The 25,185-nt window shown below is 39.7% G+C and overlaps 1 protein-coding gene across 1 annotated transcript; it reads left to right on the forward strand.

Moving 5' to 3' along the window:
* The first annotated feature begins 5,421 nt into the window (after nt 1–5,421).
* Nucleotides 5,422–19,919, forward strand: LOC144719871 (glia maturation factor gamma-like). Its single transcript, XM_078596138.1, has 7 exons — nt 5,422–5,576; nt 8,277–8,373; nt 10,299–10,348; nt 11,814–11,863; nt 12,699–12,781; nt 13,397–13,470; nt 17,874–19,919. Exons 1-7 carry the CDS (start codon nt 5,574–5,576, stop codon nt 17,943–17,945), a joined length of 429 nt encoding a protein of 142 aa, XP_078452264.1. The 5' UTR covers nt 5,422–5,573; the 3' UTR covers nt 17,946–19,919.
* The last annotated feature ends 5,266 nt before the right edge of the window (nt 19,920–25,185 follow it).

Raw genomic sequence — 25,185 nt, forward strand, 5'->3', positions numbered from 1 at the left:
GGTTATTGACATTGTGTTATCAATAACCTTGAAAACATCACTTTACCGAAAGAACCACGAAGATGAATTGTGTCATCAATTAATATAAAACTGAACATCTCCTCTTTGCAGGCACTGCAGTGCATCGTTTATATGGACTGCTTAAAGATAACGACAAGGCAATACATTTGGATAGCTGGATTTGAATGACAAATGTGCACACATCACATAATTGAATAAAGGGCCTCACGCAGCAGTGGATTGGTCATGTCTGATGATGATATGGCCGAAGATAATGACACGTGCACAGGGTTAATAAAGCTGCACCAGGTGCCCTAAAAAGAGGGGAAACAATTATGACAGTTGGATATAAAACAGAATATCTTTTGTTATAGATATTAACATACACCTTAATTAGTTTGTTCTTTGAGAATTCCCCTCAATTATTTCCCTCAATTGCACAATGGTGTCATGAGACGGAGTTTGAATTCTTTCAGAGCATTCCATGGGAGCATCTCCCCAAGTTGGCGAATGACATGTGGAAGTCGGAATCACATAACTACTGTTGAGATTCCATCAAATGACCTTTTCACCCATATCAAGGCCGTTGTATCTTGCACAGACATCAGATCATTGCAGGTCTGTCAAGCCACGAGTTTAATTCTGAAATTTTTAATTGATAAATTAAATGAAAAATGGGGGGTTAGTGTGCTGCTAACATTCAATTCCTGGCGAAGGAAAACGTCTGTGGCAAGTGACAATTAACCAATCCTAGGCCCCCAATCTGCACAGACTGGTGTGCAAAAGCAGAGTCAAATGTAAATGCATTCATGCTGGATGAAGAATTCCCATGCTGCATCAGTCATGGGGTTGTTTGACCATACGTCACTATGATGGTCAATGCGTGTTGACGAAGGAGGGCCCCAGGACCAGTCTGTTATCATTCACCATTGATCCATTTGTGTTAGCCGTGGCCGCAAATCAAACTAAGGTTGCTGGTTTAACAGCGCACTGCGCCACCAGAAGTGAAAATACAGGTTTATATACAGCATACACAGACAGTGATTGGCTCATTGTGTAGCCAATGAGACCATGAACTCAGTACACCTACACTTGAGAACCCGGTTTAATCACGGGTGGCTGAAACATGAATTGAAACATAGAATCTCAGCTCTACTGCCACAGCAACTCTGACTTCTCAACCACCAGACACCTCCCTATATAGTGCTACCCTCATGCTCAACATGCTGGAGTTTAAATTGTAAAAAAATTATATTCATTTTATGTTTTTATTTTAGACGGTCCCCACCTGGGTAGGGCAGTGAGTCCAATTATCCTCCTTCATGAAGACCAGCCAGGGCCTAACTCAGGCTGCTGCTGTTCACAGGATTTTTGTTCCCCCTCCTTTCAGTGATCGGCGTGTTGTACCGGGCTCACGTTGAGTTGTAATAAAATAATAATTTCAAAAAAGTCGTTTATTTTAGTGTGATCACATTTATTCGGGACAACGTGGCCTGTGACTAAATCATCAAGAATGTGCCAAATCTCGTCAGATGGTCCAATAAAGCTTCTATGCTCCCACTTTTACTGCGTGTAAGCTCCATGCCTTCAACCCACACTAACCAGTGTGAAGTATGGACAAACAATCCAGCAGTGGATTGACAAAAGTTGAATCCACAGTATTCATATCTCTTATTGGCAGTTGGCTCACTAATTTATATGCAGATCAGTTACGGCACAATTAATATCAGTTAAATGGACCATATTTTAGTCATAAAGCTAGAACATTTTAACATTGTTGCCGTAAATCATTTTAATTACGTGAAGGTTAATGGTTTGAATAAATAACCATATTTATTATTCAAAAGTCAACACTTGCAGTGAACCCGCGTTTGTTGGTGGGAGAGCGCTCTCTAGAGACTCAAATGCTGTAATGCAGTTTAACACGGAGTAGACTTTCGCGACCAATAGCCATAACTAACGTTGTACTGGTAGGAACCTCCTGGTTACACCAGCCCACAGGGGATTATTGTGTCCGTCCGTCCGTCGTGCAGGGAGGGGCTGGGTGGGGAGGTTGGGGCTGGGTGGGGAGGGTGGGGAGGGGCTGGGTGGGGAGGGTGGGGCTGGGTGGGGAGGGGCTGGTCACCCCGTGGTGCCCTTATAAAACTCAACGTTTAACCTACTCACGCCGGCTTGTGCCCGCCCTCACAGTCGGGCCTATTTGCGGAATACACTACGCCGCCGTTGATCCTGGCCATTGACCGAACAACCCAACGTTCCTACCAGGTCCCTCCGCAGGAATGTGTTTTTGGATTGGATGGCGTGAATATGAATGTGCCGTTAAATACGCCGCCACCCGACACAGCCAATTTGTAAGGTTTGCCACGCAAACAAAACGTGCCAATTAGTTACTAGTTCAGCACACAGGTGCGTTGAAGAGTAAACCCACAACATTTACAATCCAAGTACGACGTTTCGCTGATGATTACAACCAGCATCACATCGCCCAAAATAGCATCTTAAAAAGATCCAAATCTGTATAGAGAACACATCATACTTTCCCGTATCAACTGTGCAATTATTTATAGAAGATGCGTGTGACTACTCTCCTGTAATAACTTACAAGTGAATCAAGTTTATCTATCAATGTTCAATACGGTACAGCGCTCTGTGTACTTTAGATAATAATTGTATAGTAATGTTTTCCATATGTCGTCCCAATTATCAAGTACCTTCACAAACACTACAGCAAGTGAAGTTGAAATGGAAAAGCATGCATATTTTATTCGTGTGAATTGATGGATTTTCCATACAAAACACATGGTCTCCTGTGCCCATTGCATAAATCTATCACGTAACTTGAATGTTAGTCTACTGCCAGGGACCTTCTAGTAGATGCCAGACAAAACCCTGTTCCATATTTCATTTTCAGTTTGGCAGGGAATGTCTTAGCATCCAAAAAAATCGGCCAATATTAACCCAACCATAGTTTTGAGGCGAGTGCAACTCGATCAAACAATAACCAAGATCCAGAGGCGTCAAATTAGCCTATTGTTTTTATACTTGGTTCTTTCGGTAAAGCCACGTAGAAGGGAAATACTAAAATAATAAAAATAACACATAATAAAAAATGATGTTTAATTTTATATATTTTATTATAAAAATAAAACATAAGAAAAAGTTATGTTTTTATTTTATTATTTCCCTTCTACGTGGCTTTACCGAAAGAACCAAGAATATGAATCCGTGCAGTCACGAACGCTTTAAATCGAAGCCTCTTGTTTGTTTATGACTTCATAATTCGCGTTTGTCTGTGAAGTGAAACACGCTTCTTTCTGCAAAATCATTATTCTTATTAAGATCGTGCGTGTTTACTTCGGAAAGGCTCCATGACTCTTTTTTTAGGGCTTCTCTCGCAGTGTGGCAATTTCTTTGGCGAATAGCAATTCATGCTGCGCGTATTAAAAAAGTTAACGTTTGAGATATTATGTTTGTGATCAATGATGTTTGTCCATTCTGGCTATACATGTCTGTCGGAAACCTGATTCGTAATTGTTGTGCGATTTTAGCCTTTTTTATTTAAACCAAAAAAAACCACTATTATCTGTAAACCGTGACTCAGTATTCGTGATCGATAAAAAAAAACCCCTCCTAATATCCACACCCACTCCTTATTATCCGCGATTTCCCACCGTTGTTTGCGGATAAGTGGAGTCGTTCTTAACGTTACGGATAATTAGTATGATCTGTGATGGCCATCCCCCACCCACATCGCCGCGCGGATAAGAGGAGTCCGTTCCACTCCCACAGCAAGTGAATCAACCCACGATGTGCGCTTGGTTACGTACGGTGCGAAAGAAGTTCTAAAGTTCTAGATTTGAAGTTTTCGTGACTGCAAGGGTCCATACTCTTTGGTTTTTTCGGTAAAGTCACGTAGGTAAAAACGTCGTGATTTATTTTATTTTTTATTTTATTTTTTACCGACGTGACTTTACCGAAAAGACCAAAGAGTAAGTTATCCAGTCACAATACAAGCCATTCAACCCATTGCGCAATCGCTTGACATCCCGTGATCTTTGAAACTTGTGGTTTTACGCCCTCTGTTATATTTCTGCTCTTGTTATTATAATTATGGGGGATTTTCTCGAAATGTTGCAGATTTGAGAACCCTTAATAAGGGCCAAGTCCACAACAATAGTGAAGAGTTTCCGCTTCCAGGAGGCGTTATTATGGTGGTGTGGGGAGCGGTGGCGCAGTGGTTAGCGCGCTGTTGGACAGCACCGGTGACGATTGTCTGCATCGATCCTGGGGCTCCCATAAGTCGACTCAACTTCAAATGAAGTCGCTGGTGCGATATGTAAACATCATTGCTTCGGAGATAAAGGCGGGTCCGGCTACCCACCCCATCGTGTGCTGTGCCGGCCTTCGTAGGTGCTCGCGAACAGCACTTGCCGCAATAGTCTGTCACAGGCTATACGGGGGAGCTTTGGTGCAGGGGAGGAGGAGACGTGATGGTGGTGGGAGGGAGGAGGAGGAGGAGACGTCATGATGATGGTGGTGGTGGTGAAGGGGAGGAGGAGGAGATGTGATGGTGGTGGAGGGGAGGAGGAGACGTGATGGTGGTGGGAGGAGATCTGATGTTGGTGGAAGGGAGGAGACGTGATGGTGGTGGAAGGGTGGAGATGTTGATGGAAGGGATGAGGAGAGGTGATGGTGGTGGAAGGGTGGATATGTTGATGGAAGGGATAAGGAGACGTGATGGTGGTGGAAGGGAGGAGATGTTGATGGAAGGGATGAGGAGACGTGATGGTGGTGGAAGGGAGAAGATGTGATGGTGGTGGAAGGGTGGAGATGTTGGTGGAAGGGATGAGGAGACGTGATGGTGGTGGAAGGGAGAAGATGTGATGGTGGTGGAAGGGTGGAGATGTTGGTGGAAGGGATGAGGAGACGTGATGGTGGTGGAAGGGAGAAGATGTGATGGTGGTGGAAGGGTGGAGATGTTGGTGGAAGGGATCAGGAGACGTGATGGTGGTGGAAGGGAGAAGATGTGATGGTGGTGGAAGGGTGGAGATGTTGGTGGAAGGGATGAGGAGATGTGATGGTGGTGGAAGGGTGGAGATGTTGGTGGAAGGGATGAGGAGATGTGATGGTGGTGGAAGGGTGGAGATGTTGGTGGAAGGGATGAGGAGAGGTGATGGTGGTGGAAGGGAGGAGATGTGATGGTGGTGGAAGGGAGGATGAGACGTGATGGTGGTGAAAGGGAGATGTGATGGTGTTGGAACGGAGGAGGAGATATGATGGTGGTAGAAGGGAGGAGGAGGAGACGTGACGGTAGTGGTGGAGGGAAGAATGAGATGTGATGATGGTGGTGGTGGAGGGGAGGAGGAGGAAACGTCATGATGATGATGATGGTGGTGGAGGGGAGGAGGAAGCTGAAGGCGGGGGGAGTCGGGGATCCGGCTGCGTGCAGGAGCAGCTGCTGCTGCTGACAGACGACTTAGAGCGGCAGGAGGAGGAGGGCTTTTCGTGCCGTGCAGCAGCAGCAGCAGCTCAACCATCGCTCTTCTTCCAAGGGACGCGTCTTCCACGACGACATGGTGAGAGATGTACGCTACAAGTCTTCAATTAACATGGTCTGCAAGTTTGTTCTGGGCTTAACGTTGTTTAAGTGAATACATTTAATCGGATACCGTATTCTCCGGATTGTAAGACGCACCGGTGTTTTAAAGCAAAAGTCGTGGATGCAGAACAGTTTTGTTTCACTTTACTTCCAGCGGGCAAGGGTTTTGTTGGTTGGGGGTGTGCAATCTCACTTTCCCGAGTCTTGTGTAAATCGGAGAATAAAGTCCATTGTTTCACCACCGCTATTTGTGAGTTGTGCGGGTTACGTGAAGAAGCTCTGTCGGGGGTGTGGGGGAAGCTTTTTGAAGGAGTGCCCTGGCAGCTGTTTTGGAGGCATGGCACGAGGCGCGTTATTGGGGTTTCTAATTTGGCGTGTCACGCTGCCTGGTGAGAGCCGTGGGACAATAGAGATAAATGTAATATTTATAGATGTACTGGGAAATAGGAGAGTACAGTATAACTGGAATTCCTCTTATCCGCGTGTATATTGGGGTGCTATTGGCAGATCGTTATCCGCTCCTAGACATGAAATTAGCTCAGTGCGGTTAGGATTCATTTTCTAATTAACCTGCAAAAAAATTGCGGACGCTACGATGGATTTAACACGATGGGTAACACTTTGGCCTTTTATCCAGGAAATATTGAGCCTTCAGGCTTTTTCATGAGGTTCCTCCTCTACTGGGTTGTTTGGCCAATTGACAAATTATTGTTTTGGTTTTTGGAGGACGCTGCAGTACAGTACTTGAAGAAAACCCACACATAAGAAGGGATAACGGATATCCACACAGATTGTTCACGAACCCATTTGTTGTACTACCAACTGATGGATAATTATAAACGAATGGTATATTTGCTGGCGTTTCAGGGTAAGAGGATCTGAATGGCCACATTTCTATTCTCATAGAGGAGTTCAATGGATTAAAAGCTTCAACATGTCAAATCAAGTGGGTCCTATCTGTCAGTTTTCAGAATATCAGTAACTGTGTCAGCTCGGTGGGAATAAAAGAACATCGGGTAGACTTGCGTGAGATATGCCAAAGGTGCATACGATGCGCCTTCTTAAATCTTAACGCTGCGATGAACACTGGTCTGTTCATTCACCACTGCATGGTGCAACCCCACGAGAAAGTGTGTTGCAAATTTTTAATGAGCGTTTAGTTTTCCATAAGCCTTTGCACATTTCTTGATTAACGGAGCCACCGCTTGAGAGCATAAATGTCCATGCCAGGTTTTTCAAAGGGCACATTGTAAGTACTGTAGAGTCAAAGTTCAATTGCTTGATTTTTAGCCTAGTTAAAGACTTGTGAAACATCTAACTTTTTACAGTGTAATACAACATATGTTTCACTTCGTTTTTGTTATGTCATGATCAGCCATGGTCGATATGCCTCCCCAAGTCACCATCATCTCTCATAACACTGTTATTTAACAATCTGCGAGCTCCAAATGTGCTATATACATCGAGTTTTATATTGTTGAGGCATCCTTAAAAAGGTTTAGTATTTTCACTTTTCACATTTTCAATGATTGGAAACTGAGCAGGGTTAAGCATGGATAGTGCTTGGATGGGTGACCACGATTGCTCAAACAGGTTGTCGTAGGGCTTCTGGAGCTTTTGGTGGGCAGCAGAGAGCAGTGCAGCAAATCAACTTGTGGGACTCTACTCCTTTGTTTCCAGTATAGTAAAGTATGACCACATAACCCCCATGACCCACACGGCATGTGCAGGTCCTCATCCTGTAGTGGATTAACAAAGGGCTGTACATGTATCTTTAGACGCTTTAATACAGTGCTTCATTGTGGCATATTGGCATCCCCCATTGCCGCTCAGCATTAGTGTCAAGTCGATCAATAGAGAAGTGTTTGCCCGTCTCAGATTGACCTTTTGTTCCTTGCAAATAAAAAAAAGTACAGTGTTCTTGGCTCCAACAGAATATAAACACGCCGTTCTTTTCATAGCCTGAATGGGATAAAATGAATTGGAAAATAAATAAATAAGCGTCAAAAAATTGCTGAACGCATGCAGTCACCCCTCGGCAGAATACAACATCTGAATCTCTCTTATATTTGGTAACGCAAGCAGTTTTTTTTATAGCCACAAAATTAAGTGGAGATTTTAAAAGGTTGCAGGTAAGTCGGTGAGTTGTGGAAAGTGTTCAACTGTTCTCCAGTGTCGTTCGCCAACTTTTCGTTCGATTCATAAGCAACAAGAAATATACCGCCCAAAATTTGCTGTGCTGTTTAAATCACTAACTGGTTAAATTATGGATCTAAAATTAGTTTATAAGGCAAGTGATCAACATGCACTGACCACCTAGGTAAACCATGGTAATTGAATCCCAATGACCCACACGGCATGTGTGGAGGTCCCTCATCCAGCAGTGGATTGATAAAGGGCTGGTCATATACACGTTACTGTATCATTATTATCGTAAAAGATTATATACATATTTTGTCTACTCTTATTCGTGGGATTGCTGTCTGTAAAAGATTAGAACGGTATTGTTTAACTCTTGGTCTTAATAGTGTGCCACGTTTCCAACCTTTAAACTGGACAGCACATTGCAGTTAGCTATATAAGGTGTATGCATTGAAACGTTTATGAAAAGAGGTGACAATGAAACGGCAATAAAACGTCACATGTATGTATGCCTGTGGGTGACATTGCTTTGAAGACGGAGTCCCTGGTGGTGTGCGAGGTTGACCAAGGCTTGAAAGACAAGTTGAAGAAATTTCGCTTCCGCAAAGAGACCACCAATGCGGCCATCATAAGTGAGCCAACACTCATCTGTGCACTGATAATATACGTGCACTGTATACACACTAGTTCTGCATTTTCCACAGTTAAACATTTGCCTTTAAATATTACCAAAGACAAGGTTAATGCAGATTTGGTTTTACTTTAATATATTTTTTTATAAACATACCAAACAATCTTTGGTGTTATAAATCCGATTTTTCTGCCTTCATCCAGGTGTCGAGATGGTCTTTTTTAAACATTTGTTAGTGCAATTAAATGAGAATAATATTTCTTAAATCAGCCTACGTGTTAAACATTTTTTTTTTTTAATACATTTCTGGAAGAAACCACACCAAAAGATGTTCTACTGTAGATATTGTTTTTTTTATTAATGTGGCAGTTTATTTTTCTTTAATCATACATTGAAACTGGCAAATGGCAACTAAATAATCAATGCCAATTCATAGAAATGTTAAGTTTCTTCAGTTTTTTTTTTATATATAAACAGGCAAAATAGTTATTGGAAATATGTAAACGTAAAAAAGTAGCTCTGACTATTATGTTACACAGGAATATGTATTTAAATATTAACCACAGTTATCAGGTATTCCATGCAATGATTGTGGCACACCTTTGATATATATAGGGTTTCAATCTAACAGTGGACTAATACCCTACATTATTTTATGAGCACCATCATCGGTTAAAGTAAGATTGTGCCATTTACATTGATTGTATTCAAGTCACGCAACTGATAGGGGTGAGGTTTTACGTCATTTTGAACGTTAAATCTATGCCAGCATAACATATCCCAGAGACCAAAACATGTTTCTTTAGATAACATCCATTGGTCTGTAATCGCACGATAAACGGTGCAAAACATGTCTGCAAAGGAAGTGCATTTGGCCCACTCATGTTGAAGCTTTTTTTTTACGAATCTCAAATACAAAATACTCTTAACTCTCAATACTCTGGAGCACTGATAAAGTTCGACCGTTGACCCATGGTCGTTGATGTTAACTATTGCTACTTAAGCAGAAGGAATAACATGTGCAGGATGCTCCTATGTTGGTGACTGGATCAATATTTTACAGCCAGAATGCCTTGAGTTATTGCAGTTCATATACTATAGATAATACGTTTTGCATGCCGTGTACAAACACACACGTATCTTATTTAAAACCCATTTTTATGTTAGGAATGTTTGCCAGTGTGGAGTAATGCTTACCTTACCTTATTGTATGTGGTAGTCGTTACCGGGTGGAAATAACGTTATCATTGTGGGTTAAAGTAAGTCTTATGCAAATGTACAAAACACCTTATCTTGTCGAGCATTTGCTTCCCTTGAGCGTGTGTAAATGCAAACTCGCCACAAGGCTACGGTGCCACTGAGTAATGTCCCAATTTTTGTGATATGTTCCACTCATAAAACAATGCTCCATCATAAATACATTTTATTGCCCTTGGGACGATCATGTAAATCATTGGATATCTATTCACATGTGTGCAATCATGTGATTAGACCATGCACAGTGCACAGCTGTTGTGTATGGACAGAGAGTAATCAGCGAGGAGCATTATTTCCAGGGGTATTTTGGGGAATTAATACGCTGCGTTTCTGACCAAAACAGCTATGAATGGCCGCCACCTCTTTTGTGAAGCAACATATGTTAAGAAATATGTTGCTTAACCCGTATTGCGTGTCTCCTTCAGTGAATTATTCATTTGCATGCTTACAATATCTAATTTAAAAGGCACAGACAATATAGCACTGTAGTGGTGAATTCATGCTCTTACATATTTAAAGGTTATGTTTTTTACATGAGTAAAAGGACATTGGCGAACATTGTCGATTGTTTGTTTCCTACTGAGAAGGAATGGTTTGTTTTCCACGTTTTATTCGATGTTTTATTGCATGTGTCTACTGGTTTGCTTAAACAAAGAGCCTGTTTTACAGTGAAGATTGACAAGGACCGCCAAGTGGTGGTGATGGAGGAAGAGTATGAGGTACAATGTTCATATTTAGTAATTACAATGTTATATTTATTGATTAAAATGTTTCACCTGGAAACTCGCTTGAGCTGGAACGTATAATTTGCAAGCGTGTCGGTCCAATTAGTCTTTAGTATCTATCACATGTGCCATAGTTTGTATTAATTATAAAAACAAACACTTAATTAAAAAAAATACTATCTGTAAAAAAAGCTAAATGTCATAATTGAACATTTTACCACAAGAATTTTGAAAATTACTAGTAATGCCAAATTATAATTACATGTCACAGCAAATCATCGCTGGCTTTAGTGTTTATCAGTGAATGTAAGGCCTATAACTGCTGTATAAACATAATGTTGTTTACATTAGTATTTTGTATATATGCGTTTGCAGGGAATATTGCATATACAATTTCCAGGTCATGTTTTATAGCCCAGGTTACATCAGTCGATCCTCAGCCACAGCTGACATTATTGGCGAGTGATATCTGAAACAGAGGCCGCCTCCTCCCTTCGCCGACATGGTGTGGGATGGCCTTAATTCAGAAGTGGATTTATACAGGGCTGTACAGTACATATATTATCATAATTAATTAGATTAGCACACAGTTCACTTGATTGTAGGCTGTACATTTTAATTTCAAGGGTTGTATAAAAACTGTTTCTTAAATTATCCTCTTTTTATGCTAATTCAGCATTGAAAAATCTAACTCTTTGCTTTTGGTTTGTAGAAATGTTGAACAATTACAATAAAACTCTGTAACCTGCTGCCACTCAATAGCCAAATGCTAAATAGATCAAATCTTGTGTTGTGTTTGACTTTTGAGGCATACTATTTTAGTATTGTTTACTTCCGACTTGTTACATTTCAAGCAATTAGAGAAAAGCATTAGTGACTATTCAAAATGAAGGTTAACCTATTCTTTGGTTCTTTCGGTAAAGTCACATAGATAGAAAAATAAAAATAAAGTGAATAAAAATAATAAAAATTAAAAACTAAAACCACGACGTTTGGATCGCAACACCAACGGCCGTGAGGAAAAGGGGGTTCGCCTCTAAAGGCAAACTGTTTATAAAGGTTTAAAATGGGCGTAGCCCAAGTGTCAGCAGCATGGGCGGGGCAGCTAATGTTTTTTATTTTATTTATTTTATTCACTTTCTTTATATTATTTTTCTATCTACGTGACTTTACCGAAATAACCAAAGAATATTAATTCCTGCAGTCACGAAAGTTTTAAGTCAGAAGGTAAAACTACCTATATGTCAGGTTTGGCAGATGTTTAAACAAAAAAAAACCATTCTGTTTAGGTAAATACTTTGAATACTTAATTCTTGTAAATATACTTGGGTGAAAATTATTAATCCCCAGAATTTCCAGCTGAGAGGCTATTTGTAGAATACTGGATTAAATAGACGTGTGTATTCTGCAAGACATTCATGGTTTATTAACGTTTTGTCTGTGCAACTGGAACTATCAGGACATATCTCCGGAGGACCTCAAGGAAGAGTTGCCAGAAAGGCAGCCCAGATATCCTTGAAAACAGCAGTCTGTGGAATCTCACATGAGGCTAACTGTAATTCTGATCACTCGACTTGGCTGTGATAGCCGATGAGTCAGTGCATGCGCAGCAGCCAGCTGGACGTGATGTGGAGCTTCACATTGAAAACAACAAGCAAGCTTAGAGACTGGTTCCTGTATTGCGAAAATAAGATCACTCTGTCACTCCTTTCAAAACCGCGGATAACTTCACCTGTTGCATGGGCCATACTGTTCAGACTTCAGAGATTAATGTTAACATTTAAAGACAGTTACGTAATTAATATATAAATACAACAAGGTATCAATGTGTGTCTAAAAAGCTTCCATTGGTCTAACTGGTCAGCCAGTATAACTTCATGGCTAAGTCATCAGTGTGATGGTTAATATTATTCGCAGCATATCTCTTGTTGATGGAGAGTAAGGCCTATTATTTGCCCCTGTTACACATCGTATTTATATCTCTAGATCGGGAAAGGGTTAATGACTTTGAGTAGATACGCTTGAACCTGACAATCTTATTTCGCAAACCAACATGACCTCATATCAATAAATTATTGTCATCGATATTTTCCAACTTAAGCAATGCACTCTCGTTTCTTTTCCTTATACTTTCAAGAAGATAAGTTGTCATCTCCAATATCTTTTCTTTGAGATGAAATTATACTTTTTTCTACGTGATTGTTAAGTTATGTGTTACCTTCAGTTGACATGGTTGACACTGGCATACGTGCTGTAAAGAGATGTCCCCCCCCCATTTTATTTTATCGACATTAAAGAAGTGTGATATATCAGATGCTGTTGTAGGTCCTTGACTGCATTTCACATTCATCCTGTACAGCTACAAATACCACCACACGGATGGACGGATATCCTACCCACTGTGTTTCATTTTCTGCAGTCCCCTGGGTAAGTGACTGCACTTGTGCACATGCATTAGTCTGCACGGTATCACTGCAATCCATACAGCATTTACTGTCGCCTTGGATTGATTGAATGACCTTACCATTCAACTATGACATCTATACAAACTGTTGCTTACTAGCCATACAAAATAAGAAGTGTGCACGTCACTGTGATCATAGTGGTGTTCGTTTCTAGTCATTTTATCAAATTGTACTTTCGAGATGTATCACATATATTCACGTACCGTGCTGCAGTCAATTATTCTGTCCCAATGAAATGGTGATTATAACGAAGTTAACATCAGGATCTCTATTGCGTACAGCGATATGTTCAGGAGTTAAATGCCAATGTCGAGGTGTGATAGCCAGGAGAGGTCTTCAGAAGAGAGTTCGTGTAATTTTGCTGCTCTTCGATTGAAGTAGCGCAGGTGACAGTGGTTTAGTCTATGGTCCATAGTTGGGGTGGCATAGCCACAGCCACACTACGGTTTGTCTTTAATTTTCCATGAATGAAGGCAAAACATCAGGTTGTTGTGGTTGATATAAAACACACGCGTGTGGATGTCTGGGATGCCCTTAGTTGTCGGACGAAAACTCCCTGTGCGTGTCGTTGTTTTAGGCTGCAAGCCCGAGCAGCAGATGATGTACGCTGGCAGCAAGAACACGCTGGTACAAACAGCAGAGCTCACCAAGGTATGCAACAGGGATACACAGTGCATTGACAATGCATTGTGCAGTATCTCCCATTTTATTTTAGATTTCCTAAGGGCGAGGGATGGGGGTGTGGGTCACAACTGGTAAAGGTACCGTCATCACTATCCCTTTTGTTCATGGCTTTTTTTATTCAACAAGAGGGGCTTGTGCCCCCTACCGGGTCAATTTGGTAATTGTAGCCGACCTCGCCCGTGAGTGCACACTCACTCCCGTGTGTGTGTGTGGTGTGTGTACGTGCGAATACGGACCAACCTCGCCACAGAATTGCCTCTCCAATCTCGTGATGTCACTTTCTTCTACCATTCTTACTAGCTCATAGCGTGGCCACAGGAAGCAACGGGATTGTCATCGTTAGTTTTAATGGGCCAATATAAAACCCGTGAGACAGGTTTGGTTTTGTAAAAAAAAAAATCTTATAAAAATGAACAGTGGCATGTTGTGTCATGCCACGCTGCAGCATGTTGATGGTTAAAATCGCATCGGTCGACGACAAGCAGTCTACTTGTTTTCGGGCTGCAGTCTTGCCTAACAAGAGGCTCCGTCTCTCTTTCATCCAGCATTCAGTTGTGATGACTGCTCGAGAAAGAAATGCAGTCCTATCTGCACGCGTTATCCCGCATGCTATACAGTGATGTTACACCGCCAACTGCTCTTATACTCAGGATCATTCAGGGAAGACTTTGAACCCAAAGCTGACCGGCATTTTTGGTCACGTTCGGCAGCTTGCGTAATGCATCCCGTGCAATGCTGTGCAATGCTGAGCAATGGCTTGCCAACATGAATGTGTGTGAGTACAAGCAAAATGGAAATCTGGTTGCGTTCGCATGCTTCAGCATTTGCATCAGCAATCCGTTTTTTTAACAGTGCTTATTGTCACTGTCTATGCATTTGTTCAACAGCTAGTGCTTATTTGTTTTTCCTTTTTTTAACCTACATTACTTGACCGAAAAAAACAAAGAGTATAGTGTTCATCTGTCATTTCTTAGATTATTCTGTGGCCATACAAGCCAGTGTTCCAAACTGATAAGTAGGGTTTCTTAGAAACGTATGATGGTAGCACTGTTTTGTGTATACACGTTGAACGGTTTGAAATATTAAATAATTTTGCAGTAAAGTGGATTCCTGTTAAACCCAAATGCTTGTTTATGTGATACCTAATAATTTCATGACACATATGAGCGCGTTTACATTTCTGGCAAATGTTTCCGTCAGAAAAAATACTTTCAATGCACAGATTATATTATCATATCCAATATTAAATAACTATAATCATATTGACAAAAGCTGCAGCGATCTTGAACAGCATGTAAGAGACGCATTCAAGACATTCACACCGGGGATGTTAGTGAATACATAGGACTAACATATCTCAAAATGATTTGTGTATCCCACTCTATGGCAGACAGCTGGAAATTTATAGAAAACTCGTACAATAAAATATTCAGTCCCGTGTGTGTGTATATATAGTTGTATTGACCGAACTCAATGTATGGTCATATTTTAATTCTTTAATGGATGATACCTTCATGAACACCCTACATATGTTTATATTGCACTGCAATCACTGAATCAATTGTAATATATTATATCTTTTTACTTCTTGTTAATAATTGTATTTTAGGTTTTACCCCCCCCATTCCCTATGACCTCCTGCTCCTTGGAAAAATTATCGGAATAACTAACTTTCACCGTGTCGTTAATGATGTTACAGCAATTTATGTGGTCGGCCATTGATTAATTCATACTTAATGTGATGTTACTGGGTCAGTCCACTTATAGTGTGACATTTTCTCGCAACATGCTTAAAAACCATTTGCAGGCGGAATAAACATTCCTGCATTAATGTTGCAAGAACATTCGGTGTATTATGTGTGTGGAACAGAGTATAAAGATGCATTGCTCAATAAAGAAATATAAATGCCATATTCAGATGTGGAAATGGGCATAATTAGACTATAAAGCAACCCTGATGAGATTTGGTGATACCACTTGATTAAATTCTGAATCACTATAGTATTATAGAACATTGATCTTTATACTTGTTATTTAAAACAAAAATCCTGTATAAAGGTCAGCACAGGTGCATGCATGTTACATACAGAAAAGTCAGGAATTGTCATCAAGGTGTACTCGACATCCATTGCAGGACTGTGCAATTTTGTAAAACATTCCAAAGCAACATCTGCGAGGTATTATTTTGAGGTGGAAATGTGTATGTGTAGCCCCTTTTGCCAATCCACTGCTTTATAAGGGCCCCCCCAAAGCCATGTGGGAGTTTAATTTACAATATATGTATTTGTTTTATTTTTTGGTTCTTTTCGGTTAAGTCACGTCTAAAAATAAAATAATAAATTAAAATAACATATTACGACGTTTCGATTGCAACACAAGCAATCATCATCAGGTATAAAAGAAATAGCAACAAAAAATCTAACTAGAAAACTATAGACAGACATACAAGCAGACAGACATCACAACGGCACACAGAGAGAGGACACACATCGGCACAAAGAGAGGGGTTGTCTCTATGACGGTCCCTTAAATATAGAGAGGGGGGGCGAGAACGGAGAGAGGGAGGGGGCAGAGAGAATTAGCATATCAATGAGTGTACGCCAACGTACTGCTGCTGCTGCTGCAAGTAAGATGACAATGTGGAACGCGCACGCAAAATTGAAAACTAGGAGACAGGCACACGAAAATTAAATAACCCAGCAAAATATCGAAATGTGATGTAATACAACACAGAGAGTCGGTTAACACACAATTAACGCATAGCCTGGTTGATTACGTGTTTCAAAATTTGCTAAGTTAGAATTTTAAGTGTGAAAATTCCAAAGAGAGGACACAGGCAGAGAGAACAAATAGCCAGAAAGAAAAAGGATAAGCTTAAAACTTCCCCGTAGAAGTGGTTCAATCTTAATTTAGGAGCTTTCGTGACTGCAGGAATTATTCTTTGGTTCTTTTCGGTTAAGTCACGTCTAAAAATAAAATAATAAATTAAAATAACATATTACGACGTTTCGATTGAAACACGTAATCAACCAGGCTATGCGTTAATTGTGTGTTAACCGACTCTCTGTGTTGTATTACATCACATTTCGATATTTTGCTGGGTTATTTAATTTTCGTGTGCCTGTCTCCTAGTTTTCAATTTTGCGTGCGCGTTCCACATTGTCATCTTACTTGCAGCAGCAGCAGTACGTTGGCGTACACTCATTGATATGCTAATTCTCTCTGCCCCCTCCCTCTCTCCGTTCTCGCCCCCCCTCTCTATATTTAAGGGACCGTCATAGAGACAACCCCTCTCTTTGTGCCGATGTGTGTCCTCTCTCTGTGTGCCGTTGTGATGTCTGTCTGCTTGTATGTCTGTCTATAGTTTTCTAGTTAGATTTTTTGTTGCTATTTCTTTTATACCTGATGATGATTGCTTGTGTTGCAATCGAAACGTCGTAATATGTTATTTTAATTTATTATTTTATTTTTAGACGTGACTTAACCGAAAAGAACCAAAGAATAATTCCTGCAGTCACGAAAGCTCCTAAATTAAGATTGAACCACTTCTACGGGGAAGTTTTAAGCTTATCCTTTTTCTTTCTGGCTATTTGTTCTCTCTGCCTGTGTCCTCTCTTTGGAATTTTCACACTTAAAATTCTAACTTAGCAAATTTTGAAACACGTAATCAACCAGGCTATGCGTTAATTGTGTGTTAACCGACTCTCTGTGTTGTATTACATCACATTTCGATATTTTGCTGGGTTATTTAATTTTCGTGTGCCTGTCTCCTAGTTTTCAATTTTGCGTGCGCGTTCCACATTGTCATCTTACTTGCAGCAGCAGCAGTACGTTGGCGTACACTCATTGATATGCTAATTCTCTCTGCCCCCTCCCTCTCTCCGTTCTCGCCCCCCCTCTCTATATTTAAGGGACCGTCATAGAGACAACCCCTCTCTTTGTGCCGATGTGTGTCCTCTCTCTGTGTGCCGTTGTGATGTCTGTCTGCTTGTATGTCTGTCTATAGTTTTCTAGTTAGATTTTTTGTTGCTATTTCTTTTATACCTGATGATGATTGCTTGTGTTGCAATCGAAACGTCGTAATATGTTATTTTAATTTATTATTTTATTTTTAGACGTGACTTAACCGAAAAGAACCAAAGAATAATTCCTGCAGTCACGAAAGCTCCTAAATTAAGATTGTTTTATTTTGTTGTTTAAATCGTAGGCCTGTAGTCAATGATGCCCCCACCATGATTTGGCTTGTATATACTTGGTAGAAATGTCTGTCTCGTGTAAACCAACTGCCTCACTTGTACTGTCCTCGATGTTCTGTCTCGTTACATGCCTATTAGTTGCAGATGTATTGCCTCACTCACTCTCCCCATCAGGTGTTTGAGATCCGCAGTGTGGAGGAGCTCACAGAAGAGTGGCTTCAAGACAAACTCAAGTTTTTCCGCTAAAACACGGATGAGGTACTATGATGAGGGTTGCCACCTGTCCTTGTTTTCCCAGGATTATCCTCTTTTTAACGTAGTTGTCCTGTGAAATCTCGAAGTGTTCCTGGAACATTAAAAGTCCCAGTTATTATCAATTGAATAATAATAATACACCGCTCAAGATAATGCATTGACATCTAGTTCTCTCTTCTGGCATAATGATATATTCTTCTTCCTCTCATGATATGCCCTTGGTTTTTCATAGCTCAGAGGTGGCGACCATAACTAACAACCCATGTGGGATCAAGAGTGGTACAATGAGAAATCCCTCAGTATACCCTTCCAGTTTTGCCTATTAAAAAAAAACGCCCATTGTTTTTTTTTATATTAAACCCTTTCAATATCTACAACACGTGCTTATTTATAAACAGTTTTCAATAAGAACGTGATTGCTTTGATAGCCACATCCTCGGAAAGTAGGTTCCTGGAAGTGTTGTAAACATTCTGATTCGGGGTAAATGGACGTGATTGTCACCTTTTCAGAAAATATAGCAGTGCAATGAAGGCTGTATATTAAATGCACTTCCGACTGACATGATTTAAGAAATGCCTGTTTACTTCATGGTATGTACACAGATACATTTTTACAAAATTTCGTGATAAATGGAGATCCTTAGACGTTTGTTTTACAGTTAATGAAAGGTGACATCAGGGAACACCATGGGAGCTAACATAGCCTATAGCCATACACGTTAACGGTAGCATAAGCGGTATTTTATGCAAACATAATTACAGTCGTATGCCAATGTAGTACTCGTTGTATCGCTATGCATGAGTAAACCTTTGAAAGTGCAGTTGTGAATGTTTGGTAACTGCAATACAGCATGGTATTTTTTTTACCAACATGTTTTCTACCTCAAATGATAAACCAACATTCTCAAATTCAGCCTTACTTGACACACTCGTCTCATACCAATGGCTTTCAGAAGCAAGTCCTCCAGGCGACCAGCATTGTAATGAAAACATTGCAATGAGAGATCAATGTGAGAGCCTTTCATAGATTTTTTGAAATGTACGGAATGAGGAAGAGATTTGGAAGTATTTTTAAGTGATACTTTTACTGAGCAGTATCCCTGCCGGTTATACAAGAGCGTTTGTTTTCCTTACATGAGAGGGAAAATGTCTGCCATATATTAAATACAATATTGTCAAAGATTTTTTTTTTTAAGTTGAAAAGCTATAATAATGCTTTATATTCTCTCTTGTAACACTCTTGGGAAATAGGGTTTAAAGTTTTGTTCTGTGTTACAATACAAAGCACTGTTTTACTGCTTTGTATTGTATTTCTGAAAATGATATTGTTAGTTTATTATTTATTTTTGAATGCTGTGCTTTGGTATGTTTCGAAAGGACTTTTACATTTTTTGACATCAATTGTGTTTTTAAAATAGATCTAAAGTGTTGTTCTGTATTACTGTTATATAATACAGTACACCATTACATTACTTTCATAATTTGTTTACGGTACTTACCATGCAAAGGTGTCTAAACATTTCCCCACAATATATGTCATGCACTGTTACAATGCTGTGTCTGCGAGCTTCATGTAATAAGTGTAATTTCTGCACAATTTTCGGATTTAAAAAATTATATTGTATAGCATGCCAAAATTTGGCAAACTTAAATGAATAATTTCTAAGACTTGCATTGTAAAAAGCAGCTAGGCAGTGTGTGGTGTCAACTTTTACATAAACCACTGCCCAGCAGCAGAAAATAAGGTAACTTTACTTATCAGGGACACCATTCCTTTGTGACAATTTACCCACCGATTTGTGATCAGTTCTCATGTCTCCTAAATGGTTATTTTGCCAGTTGTGTAATGACTGCATGTGTGAAAGACCTTTGCCCATGCTAAAATGCTATTTTGTACACCCATTGGAAGGATTCTGGCCTTAAGGTTGAGCTCAATAATGGGTTTGTGAAACCTATAAAAAATAATACATTGAAATAGGATGGTGACTACCATTGATAATATCAGCTGTGGCCATGCACTTATCGCATAGCATAATGGTGATGCCACCTCCAGGCCATTGCACTTTTAATTTTGAAATGCAGTTGTCAAAGAAGGGTATAGCGATATACGAGATGAAAGTTATTGATGTGTACAGTGTTGCTGTTAATTATCACTTGCCATAGTTAAACTTACTGGGAAATGTTTCGATATGGCAAGTTTGGTCAGGTCGTTACATGAATACTGCAGGGAACAAGTCCGTTGTTGCTAAATGTAAAGTGTTTTATAGGCCAAGTGGAGGGTATTAACTCAATGTGTGTATGACCCTTTTTTCTGCTGTTGCTGCTGCTGAAAATACATTTTTTTGTACTTATGCTTAAAACCTGATTAATTTTTAACAAGGCCCCTAGCAAAATTATTTACTGCATTAAGCAGTTAATCATACTTTTGACGCTTTGTTTAGTTTACACATGCATATGTCCTTAAAGTTTAATTGAATTCTCATCTCATTTGTTTTCATCTTATACAATTACTTGTAAGGGTCATGATCCTGAAATATTTCCTTATTTTTTAAAGAACGTTTTAAAATAATAGTTTTTTTTTAAATGGCATAGCTTACATAAAAATGTACAATATATAATAATTAAGTGGTCACCGTTTTAGTGTGCTTTTACAAAAAATGTCTAAAGCATGATTACACAAATACATTGCATAAAGGGTGATATCGTGTTTGTGCTTTATTGCGCTGATGGATGGGAAGGCACTGTTTCCCATGTTTATAGTGGGTGTGCAGTCGATGCTTTTCTCAGCCAGGTGTGGTTAATCGGGTTAAACTAAATTCAAGCGCGCGCAACATTCTCGTCATTAGCAGGATCAGTCATTCATTATAAGAAAACAAGAAAACACGTAGCGGACTGTGCTCAATGAAGGACATAAGTGGGACTAGATTCCCAAGACTCCAGTGCCCTCGTGTGAAGAGCTGATATATACTCAATGCTGGGGTTGACTATCAAATGTGACATTTATTTACAAGTTGTTTACTTTGCCTTGGAGGTAAGCACTGTTTTACTGCTTTGTATAGTATTTCTGATCATTACATTATTATTGGTTATTTTTAGAATTGTGTGGTATGTTTTAAAAGGACATGTTAATTTTTTTACATCATATTCCTCCACATTGTGTGATAAAACCTGTCAAAATTACGAGCAATAAAACAGTTTTGTCTTTCGAGACCATTTAGTCACCATTATGTATATCAATGAAGCTGGACTCAACGTGAAATCAATACAGCGTAAAGATGAGTCCCTTGTAAATGAGATATGACATTCAATAAATGATTTCAGCTGCATAGAGTTAGTGAGATGTAGCGAAAGCACAAGACGTTGAATGTCTGATTTATTTAGCAGTCACACATGTATCAGTCATGTAGTATTTGTAAATAGGCATAGCTTCTCACCTCAGCTGTTTGATTGCCAGAATAAACTGTTGGGCTGGACTTCAATTGCCCTATAACAGCTGCCCACTACTTTGGAATGGGACTCAACAGGGGCACAGCATCTGTTGTTTGCAGGCTCTACTGCATCGATCAGTGGGCACCCAAGTTGGTCTGGGTAAATAAAACAACGATGCATTAATTCGTGCAGTGTTGAGTAATGTAGCGTCTGAAAAAAATAGCTGACCAGTGTGATTACTTAGCACCACTACGGTCACATACATGACATCTTAACCAGTTTCTACATTTCAAATGTTTAAATATCCGTTATCTTTTAAATAATCTAACAGAATTATCTTGTTGCATTCTTTATATGATGTGCTAGAAATATAGTTCATACTTGCATATACCACTTGTTAGTATTTTTACAACCGTACAGGCCAAGTAGATTCTGTACAATGTAGTAAATTTAGTTTTGCAATAAATTGTGTTGCAATTATTTTAACGGGCGTTGTGTATGTCACAATGTAAACTGCATCAGTGATAGCGAATGTTTTCATGGAGAAATTTGAAGCAGATGCCATCCAGACATCCACCCTACGTCCTTCCTTGTGGAAGAGATACATAGATGACACTTTCGTCATTTGGCCACATGGCCTGCCAGCATTGAACCAATTTCTCAAACACATCAATTACATGCACCCATCCATCAAATTAACCATGGAAGTGGAGAAGGATGGTAAGCTACCATTCCTGGATGTTTTCTTTGAGAAGAGACCTGATGGCTCGTTGGGACACTGTCTACAGGAAATCCACCCACACAGAATCCTATCTGAAACCTGATTCTCACCACCATCCGGCCCAGGAGAATTCCCTCATCAAAACATTATACCATTGGGCCCACTGCATTTCTGACCAACACCACCTAGCCAGTGAACTGGAACACGTACACCAGACCCTCAAGATGAATGGGTACTCGGACCGCATTATTCGCAAAGCTATTTCTCCAACCATGGAGAAACAATCCCCTGAGAAGCCAATCAAAACCATCACTTTACCATACATAGCAGGTGTTACCAAAAATATTTCCAAAATCTTAAACAAACACAAGATCCAGGTCCGATTCAATACAGTACACAAAATCCGTGATCTAATCCCATCTGTGAAGGATGTCATTCTTGACGTGCAATATCCTGGAGTCGACAAACTAAGTTGCACCTGTGGTGGCTGTTACATTGGGGAAACGAAATGACATGTCTCCGACCGTGTTCGCGAACACAAGGCAGATCTGAAACATGGCAGAACCAATACTCTGCAAACCTTCGGGCTACTATCAAAGGTTTGTTCATGAAGCCATCCAGATATATAAACATAGACTTAACTTCAACCGAGAAGATGGATACAAATTGAGCAATCATTGGAAGGATGTTATTAACCAGGTAAAGCCCTAACTGTTGTGGTTGTTTCCATCATACCTGCTGGTTACTAGTCTATTTTTCCGAGTCACTTTCCGCCCGTGTCCCCAGCTTTCCACTTCTAGCCCCGCTTACTTCCCCCCCCAGCTTCACTTCTCCCCCTAGCGCTCACGCAGCCAACCTCCTTCCCCTACCCCACACACACCCCTCTCTCTCCCCCCTTGCTCCTCCCCCTTTCTTACCTATATAACCTCTTGCCACGGCAGCTCTCTCGCCCACTTCAGCATTTTTTTCTTGCTGTGGTGTTCCCACCTGATGAGGATTGCTTGTGTTGCGATCGATACGTCGTGATCTGTTTTATTTTATATCTTTTTATTTCTACCTACGTGACTTTACCGAAAGAACCAAAGAGTATGGATTCCTGCTGTAATGAAAGCTTCAAATCAAGATTATTTACGTTTGAGGAAATACACATGAAAGTAGTTTTCATGCAAATAAAACACAGTTTATGAACATACACACGACAATAATTGGCTTCACTATTAGTTTTGTTCGTAGCAGGGGTCCTCATTGTCTTGCTGTTGACATTTCAAGTTTTGTTTAAAGCTCCTTTCCATTTGATCAGTTAGCTGACTGTGTTGAGCACGAACCAGAACCCCAAACAAAGCAATCCAATTGATCATGAGCACGTGATTACTCTAACAGCTGAGCATATAACATACCCCGTGATATATTTTTTAAACGCTTACATTTGTATTCGTATAGAAAATGCATAAGAAATGCTGTTGAAAATAAACATTGTTTACGTGACAAACATTTCAAAATGTATGCTGAATATACAAAAAAAACATAGTTTTTGTTTATGTAATACTGTATAACAATGTTTTACGTAAGAGATGGATGGCTGGGTAGGTCAGAAGTCAGAGGGCTGAGCTGGCACTGCTGAGAGCTGGGGTTTGAAGCTGGGTTTCAGCCATCCGGGTTCTATATTGTAGTGAATTGATGGTCACCAGTAATTGCACAAAAAAAATTATAATGTAAAATGTGGTTCTGCACTTGATTTGTATATTTCCCAACTGAGAATCAAAAACGTATATAAATGTGAATGTCACGTGACGACAATTACTCTGCAGCAAGGTGGGTGGGAAAGTGCTGCTTCTGCCCCCAAGTGTGGCTTAGAAAGGCCACTTGAGTGTTCTCCTTCTCTGGTCTATTGTCTAACATGGGGTGATCCACTTGTTTCATCTCATCACCTGAGGTCGATAGCATAATTTAAAAAAAAGGGTGGGACTAGACAAAAAAATGTTAACCTAATTTGTATTGGCTTAGAAACGCTGAGCCCTTTGGTTTTCATTGTATGCCAGTTTCACTGCAAATCACCATATTATCACATATGAAATGTAATTTGTCATCGTCGGTTTCAATAGTGATATGTTTCTTCACAAACATGGATAAATTCGGTTAAACGTTTTGTATGACTACAATGTTTAACTTGTTATATGATAGCTTCCTGTAACTTTCTCTTTATGTCCATGGTATGTCATTACATAGCATCATATATCGTACTTCTATATCATTTATAGCATTAATTTTAACCAAATGTACTTGGAAATCTGCACTTAATTAAATATCCATAAGTTTTATTTCACGCTCACATCGACCACTCACGTTGCTCCCCCACCACAAGTCGAGCACCGGCAAAATAAATAAAACAAAGCAATGAATTTAACAAGCTGATTTTATTATTGCAAATTTCAAGGGCACAAAAATGTTATCTTAACTTGGTTTCTCGGGAGGCACATCACTCTCATATTTGTTCAGTGTGATGTCAAACAACTGATGTCAATTGTTACCTCATCAGTGTGTCGCACAAACAGGTATATTTTTGATCCATAAAAAAATACGGATTTGCATAAATGTATTGACATAAATAAATGTAATACTTTCAAATTTGCATATTAATCTAAACCCGTGTAACTGGGCTGGCTCAGAAAAAAATATTTACATGTTGACCTAGAGTAAAGGTGCTAAAAGTTTTGTGAAAATGATTTTACTTTGGTTGTTGCTATGGTATTTCCCACATTTAGCAAATTAGAATACTGCTTTATAAAATGTATTGGTTATTTGGCAATTTCTGTTTAATTAAGATCAAAGCAAATGAATTAATGTAATGGTATCCTTTGAAAATATTACATGGATAAAAAGCAGTTTCATAACAAAAAGTAATATATATGCAAAAGACTTGTGAACATTTCAGATTATTTAGCAAATTACACTGGAAATAAACTACAGTATTTGCATTTGAATATCCTTAGTTCTTTTTGCATGGGTTTTTTTCAGCACTCCTTAATAATTGTTCCTAGCTCTCCGAGGACAGCAATTGTCTTCAGGGAGTGAGTGTAAGTT

Source organism: Lampetra planeri, chromosome 7 (assembly GCF_965212315.1).
Source record: "Lampetra planeri chromosome 7, kcLamPlan1.2.h2, whole genome shotgun sequence".
Classification (NCBI taxonomy): Eukaryota; Metazoa; Chordata; class Hyperoartia; order Petromyzontiformes; family Petromyzontidae; genus Lampetra; species Lampetra planeri.

Coding starts and splice junctions, on each gene's coding strand:
- LOC144719871 (XM_078596138.1), top strand. Junction 12,782..13,396: donor CATTTTCTGCAGTCCCCTGG/GTAAGTGACTGC, acceptor TCGTTGTTTTAG/GCTGCAAGCCCGAGCAGCAG. Junction 13,471..17,873: donor AAACAGCAGAGCTCACCAAG/GTATGCAACAGG, acceptor TCTCCCCATCAG/GTGTTTGAGATCCGCAGTGT.